This window comes from Macrobrachium nipponense, chromosome 12 (genome assembly GCF_015104395.2).
Source record: "Macrobrachium nipponense isolate FS-2020 chromosome 12, ASM1510439v2, whole genome shotgun sequence".
Lineage (NCBI taxonomy): Eukaryota > Metazoa > Arthropoda > Malacostraca > Decapoda > Palaemonidae > Macrobrachium > Macrobrachium nipponense.
Genome location: NC_087205.1, coordinates 99,129,562 through 99,139,961, shown reverse-complemented (window position 1 = coordinate 99,139,961; position 10,400 = coordinate 99,129,562). Strand labels below are relative to the sequence as shown.

The 10,400-nt window shown below is 37.0% G+C and overlaps 1 protein-coding gene across 1 annotated transcript; it reads left to right on the top strand.

Annotated features, from left to right (window-relative positions):
- Window positions 1–773: 773 nt before the first annotated feature.
- On the top strand, window positions 774–8,110 carry LOC135225064 (uncharacterized). The gene is made up of 5 exons (XM_064264329.1): window positions 774–901; window positions 2,713–2,824; window positions 4,155–4,273; window positions 6,697–6,828; window positions 7,274–8,110. Exons 2-5 carry the CDS (start codon window positions 2,719–2,721, stop codon window positions 7,811–7,813), a joined length of 897 nt encoding a protein of 298 aa, XP_064120399.1. The 5' UTR covers window positions 774–901; window positions 2,713–2,718; the 3' UTR covers window positions 7,814–8,110.
- Window positions 8,111–10,400: the final 2,290 nt, after the last annotated feature.

Genomic DNA, 10,400 nt, shown 5'->3' with positions numbered 1-10,400 from the left:
AGTAATGCCTACAGTGCGCGGCGTGTGGTGCACCGATGGCTCTACCCGCACCCCCCTTACAGGGATTAACTGGATATGCATATTTGCTGGTCAGAAGGTTAATACTAGTTAGAAAAATTATACCCTTACCCAAGTGAAATTGTGGATAAACCACACTCTACATTACTGTTACTAATATTTAACTTTCTTAACTATTCCGTACCATGTTTAGCTAGCTAACTGCCCTCACTCATCTTTCACCCATCTTACCTATCAGCAAAAAAAAAAAAAAAAAAAAAAAAATGTATATTATCCTCTCCCGCCCCCAACACCAGCAATCCGTTCCCCAAACCCCACCACGAGAATCCCCGTCTGCACTCACGTCAAGATCAGCGAGCATAGATCACCCATCATGAGCGAACATTGCATCATTTCCAACTTCCTCCAATTTGCGGACATACACTCAATTCAAAACTGTTCGTGGCTCCAACTAAAAGACGTCATGATTCCGCCATCTTACCACTCTCGCAACGTTTGAAATTTCAGATGAATCATTCTCTCTTGTCGTACGCAGATAATCTCTCAAGTTCAACCTGTTTCAGCTCTGTATAAGTATACTAAAGTTGCCGCGCCATTTTGAAAAGCCTTGTAGCGGCATATTTTGAAAACTGCACGTAGGATCATCTTCCCACGAGAAAATCATGGCAAAAGCATATATATATAATGAATACACATAAAGCAAAAGGAAATATAAAGTAAACATTACCATATTTGTTGGGTAAACTATCCGTTCCCTCGAATCGAAGGAAGCACATCCGGTTGGTAGAGTACGAGAGTAAATACGGCGACCACTCAAACACCAGCTCCATTTTCGACTACCCGCTGTCAGGGGTGACATCTTGAAGAGCCACTTACTTATCAGGTACGTGATGTCTCTCTTAAAGAAATGGGATCTTTACAAGATAGTGACCCTCAAGAGTTTTCGAGGGTCGTCGGTATCCACGACTAATATTTCTTGGAGGGTCATTATCTTGATGAAATTTACAGCCTTTTGTTCATGTTTTTACGGTAATCCGCTAAAATTTCTTGGGGGTCATTATCTGAATGATACTGACAGTCTTTTGTTCATGTTTTTTACGGCAATCCCCAACGAGCTTGTACTAAAAACAGGCCGCCAAGGTGGATACATATCGGTGGATACATATACAGTGTTTAGTACCAGGATTAACCCTGTTTAATACTATAGTAGATTCACATCAACGGTGCATCTGATGTCTAGGCCAGTCCCTTACGGCGCTCTTGATTGGCTGCTGATAAGCCAATCACAGGGCTGGAAACTCTCATTCTCTCGAGAGATTTCACATAAGTATGATGAATGTTCCACCTCTCTTGAGGGATACGTCTTTCAAAAGTATCCCTCAGGAGAGGTGGGACATACAGGGCTGGAAACTGTCTCTCGAGAGAGTTTCAAGCCCTGTGATTGGCCTATCAACAGTCAATCAAGAGCGTCGTAAGGGACTGGCCTATACACCAGACGCACGGTTGATGTGAATCTACTATAGCACCTCGGAGTAGATGACGCGTAGATAACAAGCCCAAAGTAGCACTAAGAAACCTTTTCAGGCAGGATCGGCAGAAAAGACAATTCAACAAATGTGAAAGTTTTTTCCTCCCGAATATGATGTAATTTTAGGGAAAACTAATTACATAGTTTGTGTGCAAGGCGTTGCAAGCCTCCGGTCGAACCACCGAGAAAGCTGTCTGGTTTCGATTTATTCAAGTTAATTCAGCTGTAGCACTAAAACACGTATTATCTATTTTTTTCTATTTATTTTTTTATTGCATTTTCCCCTCCTGACTCTCCTTCCCTTGGAGCTATTTTTTATGGGTTATCTTTTATTTTATTTAACGTTTGTTTAAAAAATATACATTTACAGTTCCTTACAATTTACAGTATTGTATATATGCACATTACTGCCTATTTACCTATAATTTAATAATTATAAAACAAAAAGAATGGACACATTGCGAAGTGAATAATATTGGGATTTCCTGGGATCTTGGAAGAGCTGGGATTCAGATTTCCTCGTGAATTTAGGTGGAAATGGTCCTTTTGCTTTCTGCTTATAAAGGGGTCTTATTAAAACTTGCTTCAAGTATTCTATCAATAAATTTTTCCCATTCACTTTCGTAATGTGTGTATACACACGTGCACACACAAGCAGATTTATATACATACATACATACATACATATATATATGTGTGTGTGTGTGTGTGTGTGTGTGTATGCATATGCATCATATATATATACTAGGAAATCACAAAGTAAACACGTGATTTAGTTTATTATCTGAAGCCATTGGGAAAGTTCAGATTGAAAAGATAGTCAGGCATATGTATGCATGTATGTATGTATGTATGTATGTATGTATGTATATGTATATATATATGTATATATATATATACTATATATATATGTGTATATATATATATATGTATATATATATCTAATATATATATATATATATATAAAGGCCCCATTAATAGAAAAAAAAACATATTGCCATTGTGACCGATACTTCACCCCAAATGCCTTGTAAATATGTATACATATATACATCGAGAGAGAGAGAGAGAGAGAGAGAGAGAGAGAGAGAGAGAGAGAGAGAGAGAGAGAGATATCTGTTATTGTTTTCCTAAGTACTCACCATTCTCATTTCCTTCCATCCCAGGACATCATGAGGAAAACGAAGGACAATCGACAACTTTCCCCCAACCGTTGGAATTCGGCCCAAGAGGCAAACCAGGACAACGTGTCTCATTTTCCTTGCTTTCTTCATCCAGGTAACAATGTCTTTTATTGTATTTTCCTCCCGTTTTTTGTATCATTTTTCCATTCTGCATAGATCGCTTTTGGCAATGTACTGTGGCTATAATTTTCATCATTGTCATCCTCGATCATTTTTAATTGGAGTAAATTCCTGCCAAGATCTCTCTCTCTCTCTTTCTGTTTCTACTTTTACCCTATTTGTTTGTATGGTGTTTTTACGTTGCAAGGAGCCAGTGGTTATTCAGCAACGGGACCGACGGCTTTAAGTGGCTTCCGAACCACGTCGAGAGTGAACTTCTATTACCAGAAATACACATCTCTCACACCTCGATGGAATGCCCGAGAATCGACCTTCTGGCCAAATTTTATCCTGGTTAATCGATTATCTTGCATATTTTCCTGTCAGGTTGCTATCTACTTCCAGCCAAATCTCTCTCTCTCTCTCTCTCTTCTCTCTCTCTCTCTGTCTCTTGCTCCCTCCAGCAATGATCACTCGTTAATACATATGAAAGTCATTTCTCTGTCTCTGTGTCTCTCTCTCCCTAGCAATGATCACTCTTTAACACATGATTTTCTCTCTTTCTCTCTCCACCGCCCTAATGATCACTCTTTGACACATTATTTCCTCTCTAACTCTTACTAGCAATGATCACTCTTTAACACATATGATTTCCTCTCTTTCTCTCTCCAACCCCCACCAATGCTTACTCTTTAACACATATGAAATCCCTCTCTCTCTCTCTCTCTCTCCAGCAGTGATCACTCTTCACTACATATATTTTCCTATTTTGACACTGTTATGATTCTTGGTAATACCATCATCAGCCGGAGAAACGAACCGCTGCAGCAAAAACGTCAAATTCAATTACGTATCCGGAAACCGGCATCAGAATCTGATGAGGACTATAATGAACGCCAGGGTTCGTTCAGTTGTGGGTTTCTCGAGACTGTCATCGCTGACGATGAGCGGACGGAATTTTGAAATATATAATAATTACTCTAAGACGTTAATATCCTAGATTGTTGATATCAACGATATTGATCGAAACATTAAATCTGTGCCGTTATTTTGTTTACTTGTTGATCTGTAGTGTTTATTTTAACTTAAATATATATATATATATATATATATATATATATATATATATATATATATATATATATATATATATATATTTGTGTGTGTGTGTGTGTATACATATATCATTCATTTCAGCCAGCTGACTTCGATTATCTGTCAGTTCATTAGGCTTGCAATAACTTCACCTAAAAATAAAAAAATATTTCTCTCCTAACATTCTCTCTCTCAACTAATTTCCATGTTCCGTCATTTTTCATCGGCAGACGTAACCGTCGGAGGAGGAGGAGGAGGAGTAATCCCGTCACGATGTCTCTCTTACTCCAACCAACAACTTCCGCTCCTCAAGAAGCCTTCGTCGTCGATACAGGACTTCTCGGACGTAGTACGTATATACAGTGGATGATCTCAACCTCTTATTTTTGTTTTATATTTCGCTTATTTCAACACCCCCCCCCACCCCCCGTGACTTCTCTTCGGTTCATAAGCGAAGACGCAGGTAGACAGATCGGTGGGCTTATACATATATATATATATAGTATTATATATATATATATATATATATATATATATATATATATATATATATATATATATATATAATATATATACATATATATATAATATGTATAAATAAGTATTATTATATATCAATATATATAAAATATATGTATAAATGTATATAATAATATATTTTACAATATCTATTTATATTTATATATATATATATATATATATATATATATATATATATATAATACATAAATAATCTCAGAATTAATTCACGAGTGTGCTGGCGGGGCTGTGTTGGTATGTCGTTAAAAAGACGCAGATTATTCCACTTCCGTCAAGAAGTTCAACGATTGTCTAAATGTGGATTTATTTGCATGTTCTTGAAATTTGTTATCCCGGTTAAGAAAACCACTCATTGTTTTAAGGTTTGAAATTTGTTATAAAAGTTAAAACTACTCATTGTTTTAAGGTTTGAAATTTGTGATCCAAGTTAAAAGTAACTGTAATTATGTTTGGAATTTGTCATCCAAGTTAATTAAAACTACTAATTGTAATAATGTTTGAGAGTTGTCATCCAAGTTAAAACTACTCAATGTATAGGTTTGAAATTCGTCATCCAAGTTAAGATTATTTACTACTAACTACAACTAATTTTGAAATTTGTCATCCAAGTTAACACTAACAATAACTAGTTATGCTTTGTTAAACATGGTTGCTGCTTCAGAACTATTAATCTTGTAAAGAGTCTTCTCTATTTAAAAAAAATAGAAAAAAAAATAGAGAAGACATTTTTAACGAAACCTGTTTAAGAGAGGGTCTCCATCCGAGATATAACTAGTTATGTTAGACCGCTATACCTTCCCCTCTTGAAGACTGGAAAATCTTGCTTCGTGGCAAACTTTCAGTTGCAGGCAGTCAAACTTTCCAGGTGTTACATTTTCCAAAATCAAGTCATTACTCCTCACCGTATGTAAAAGTGAAAGGGGAGGCGAGAGAAACGATCCAGCAATTAAAAGGTCTTTTTTTTTTTTCGTTTTCACTGAAAGCCCCGTTGTTGGCTAGGAAGAGCTTTCAGTCCCTCCTTCTTTCCCCTCAGCTTTTCCCTTCAAACTCTCACTGGAAAGTGACCACAGCAAAATCCCGTAGCAGTCCTTCGCGACCCATTTCTATAAAAAAAAAATAAAAAAAACTATTGTGCCGGGTATGTCAATCTGTCCGCCCTCAGATCTTAAAAAACTGCTGCCGAGGCTAGAAAGGCTGCAAGTTATTATGTTGATCACCTACTCTCCAATCATCAAAAATGACAAATTACAGCCATCTAGCCTTAGTAGTTTTTATTTTATTTACGGTTAAAGTTATCCAATACCATACGCCTGGCAACTATTCAAGACAGGCCACTACCGGGCCGTGGTTAAAGATTAATGCAAAATTAAACCGAGACCACCGAAAGATAAGACCTATCTTCGTTGTCCTCGATTATAGGCTGTAAAGCAAACTCGATTGCGCCGAAGAAACGCCGACGCATTTTTTACTTTTTTTTTTTTTTTTTTTTTTTTTGTCCGGTCCTCCTCGGTCCTTCGAAGGTACCCCCGTCTGTCAGCAACAGCAGCAGCCATTCAGAATTTCACACGAAAGTCACCGCAAGAGCTGCGCCTCCTTTGCATGGCCCATTTCCCAAACTTTCCCCGTGATTGATCGTGCCTACTCCTTGTGGTGGTGGCAGAGGAAATGGTGGAATGAGGGAGGGGGGCGTTGGGGGGGGAGGCTTGACCTCCCACTTGTGTGTGTGTGTGTTTTTTTCGGTCGGCAGGATGGTACCATATTTCACGCAGGCGTCAGTGACGCCTGCCTCAATTTTATTTCCTATTCCTTCAAGAAGTCGCCGCGACTGCTATAGGTTCTGTTTCTATAAAATATTCTTCATTTCCGAGACGTCATTTTTCCTTTAAAAAAAAAAAAAAAAAAAAAAAAAAAAAAAAAAAAAAAACAAAAAAAAAAAAAAAAAAAAACAAAAAAAAAAAAAAAAAAAAAAAAAAAAAAAAGAAGAGCTAAGGTTGTGTCATGATTCTCTTAAGTCTCAGTAAACTAATTGCCTCGTGTAAGGAGGAAAACGTCATATTTCTCAAGATTCTAATCAAATTACCTTAATGAATAATTATTTTTCTTCCCTCTTCTAGCTCTTTAACAAGGTGACAGACCTAGAAAACCAACTTCCGCTAATAAGATGACATGGTTCATTATCTGATGCTAACTAAACTGAGAGCATTTGAAAACACCATTGCTTCTCTTCAACAGATGGACACAAGAATCCTCAGTGCTCTGAGTGACGACCACGGAAACGAATGGGTCATCGTGGGTCGCTTAGGTCACGAAGATACCCAGAATCTCGATTGGAAAGTCAGATACCCAACGAACGTCGCGTTCCAGGTCAGAGAAAGATCATTATCATCATCATCCCCCTCGTTTTTATTATCATTACTGGTTTTCGTTGTTGGTGATAATTATCATTATCACCCTCGTTTTTATCATCATTACTGGTTTTCGTTGTTGGTGATGATCACGACTAACCCACAAAAGAAAAGAAAAAACTTTAAGAACTTAAGATCTGATGTACGTATATCTTTATAATGACAATAAACAGCTTCAGGCACGTAACTGCTGACCTAATAATATTTCAAAATCTAATTTCATAATCATTATCACCCTCGTTTTCATCATCATTACTTGTTTTCGTTGTTGGTGATAATCACGTCTAACCTTAAAAAAACATTCTGGCAACTTAATATATGATGTACGTATATCTTAATAATGACAATAAACAGCTTCCGGCACATAACTGCTGACCTAATAATATTTCAAAATCTAACTTCAGGCATTCGTATTCCTGGCCGCCAACGGCTTCAACAACATCCATCAGAGCGTCGGTTTGCTTTCGTCCGCTCGAATCAAACCTTCATCTAATCCGGAAGCAATATGCAACTCGAAGTCAGCCTATGAAGAACATAACATCGCAGATTCAAGCAAGTGTGACTCCAGGCATGCAGATGCAAGCACGACAACTGCATGGACCCAGCAGACTAACGAGGGAACCCCTTATCGGCAGGTAATGCAGGTCAGCGATCGACAGACAGAGAGAGCGCCTTCCAGACACCTGCATTCTGCAAACGCCGCAGTACTGGCAAATAACGAAGAACACTCTACTTCACTAACCGAGCGCGATGCATCACATGATCCGAAGGGATATGGTCAGGCTACTCTTCCAGAACGTGCGAGGAATTCCAAGCCGACTCCCACGTCCCTCTGGACGAGATATTTGCAAGTGAAGTCGACGGCTCGCTTGATCCAGCGAGTGAGGGAAAGGTCTTTCACAGACAAATCGACAAAGTATTGGCTTCTCCAGACGAGGGTCTAGCTGTCCTTGTGATTGATAATGATTCTTAACCTACGTATCATGTGATATCAATCCCTTAAGATGATATTTGTCATTGTATATATATCCTCTTGACTAAAATCCATAGCAGCATACATACAAGATTGATATGTTTTGTTAATTTATATAGTATTTATGTATAAGTTATATAATAGTGTTTTGCGTTAACGTGGGACTTTAGTGTGTATACTTTTGACTAAACCCCACAGCAGCATACATACAAGATTAGTATGTTTTGTTAATGTATACCATATTTATGTATATAGTATTATAGAAAAGTATTTTGCATTAATCTGGGTCTTTAAATCAGCTACCTGCAGGTAATACACATATTCATCATTTTTCTTGGTGTGAGGCGACATATTTTTAAAGCAATGGTTATCAAGCTGATACTATAGCGCTGTGAAACATTTTCTCAAAGGTATACAGACAAATCAAATTCACAATCATTAGAACAGTCTAATAAACTAAATCAAATGCACATTCAAAAAAACACAAACAAACAAACAAACACCCGACTGCATTCTGCAAGTAGGAAACTCTCGAGTACGTACTACTCTCGTCTTTTGCATGGAATGACTCCTGAGTGTGACCGCCAAGTAATTTCCAACCGCTTCCTCCTATTTCTGCTGTTTGTTTATTGCCAAACTAAAAACTTAGCGTTGGCCGGAACAGTATAGAAAACAAGTGTAGAATATGTGAAATTTAAACCCCTCTTAGATGACTAGAAATGGCAACACTTCAACTGTTTATGACAGCGTTGATGACCGTGTACTTTTCAGTTTGAAATATATATGTGATTGTATATATACATATATACACGTATATGTATATATATTATACATAACATTTATAATTTAAATAAATGGGGAATTTATATATACACATATGATATAAATATATATATATATATATTATATTTATATTTATATATTTAATTATCATATCTTATATATATATATATATATATATATATATATTATATATATATATATATATATATATATTATATATATATATATATATATAGATATATATATATATAATTATATAGGTATGTAATTATGTATGTGTATATAAGATATATATAAACAAATATATAATATATATATATCTATATATATATATAATATATATATATATATACATATATTAAACGAATACATTTATACATTATATATATACATATACGTATTATATATTCTCGTTACATAAATGAACTTCAGCAGAGGGACACCGAAGAGAAAAGGTTTAACGACACAGAAACTTGGAGTCTACAAATCGAAAAAAAATATGAAGTCACTCCAATGTACATACAAATGAATGAGAAATGCACTTCGCTGCTACCTTAAAGCTATGATTCGTAATGATGAACAATCCTAAAAAAATGAAATGGTAATGATGACTTGATGTGAGCAAAATGCTCAATATTCCTTATCAAGGATGTACAATCATAGTGTTATGTTCTAAGGGGTCCACACTAATAAAAATGTTACAAGTTCGTGTATAATTCATAAACCTTTCATAAAGGCTTTCGAACCCTTCCCTGGGTACATCTTCTGTCCAGGGAAGGGTTCGAAAGCTTTTATGAAGTGTTTATAGATTATACACGAACTTTTAAGATTTTTATTATTGTGATCCCCTTAGAACTTTGTATATACTCTCGTCTGTCTGTATGGTGTTTTTACGTTTCATGTTACCAGTGGTTATTCAGCAACGGAACCAAATGCTTTACGTGATTTCCGAACCTTGTCGAGAGTGAACTTTATCACCAGAAATACGCATCTCTCACACCTCAATGGAATGCCCTAGAATCGAACTTACGGACACCGAGGTGGTATGCCAACATCATACCGAGCACGCCACTGAGCGCTTATATCAAGACCACCGAGATAGCGAGATAGAAGGCCTGTTCGATGTGACGTCATGACATGATGACGTTGACCCTGGTGATCCGACTCTCCAAGGCTGGGGACTGGTGACTCACTCGACTCGATCTTCCTTCCCTTACATCACTTGGACACGAGATGTTTTCGTGGTTCCATTGTTTTATTTATGAATTGGAACATAAAACTTATATGCCATAATGTGGTAGTGAACCATGGACACATCTTGTGTCCTTTACTGGACGAACTTACTGTGGTAAGCAGATAAACTCGGCACTAAGTTCACTGCAACAGGTACACACTAGCCTACCTATTTGACTTCTGTCTCTGGATGACTTTCGACTGCAATATAAATACAGTCATCTGCATTTTTTAGGTAGGAGTTGTGAGCAACAAGGTCAGGTGCAATATAAAGAAAGACTGGTTTAGCCAACATCGAATTTTAGTAGGAATTCATGTCAATCAATGTTTAGCAGAGTCGAATATAGGCTAGCGTAAGTCAAAGAACTCCCAGTGTAGCCTATACCAAACAACACCCAGCATAGCTTATGCCAAACAACACCCACTGTAGCCTATGCCAAACAACACCCAGTGTAGCCTGTGTCCAACAACATCCAGTGTAGCCTGTGTCCAACAACATCAAGTGTAGCCTGTGTCCAACAACTCCCAGAGTAGCCTATGTC

Bases quoted from the DNA above. Each gene is read 5' to 3' on its own strand.
- LOC135225064 (XM_064264329.1), top strand. From the start codon at position 2,719: ATGAGGAAAACGAAGGACAATCGACAACTTTCCCCCAACCGTTGGAAT. The intron at 2,825-4,154 runs GTAACAATGTCT...TTTCATCGGCAG, and splicing joins TCCTTGCTTTCTTCATCCAG to ACGTAACCGTCGGAGGAGGA. The intron at 4,274-6,696 runs GTACGTATATAC...TCTCTTCAACAG, and splicing joins TACAGGACTTCTCGGACGTA to ATGGACACAAGAATCCTCAG.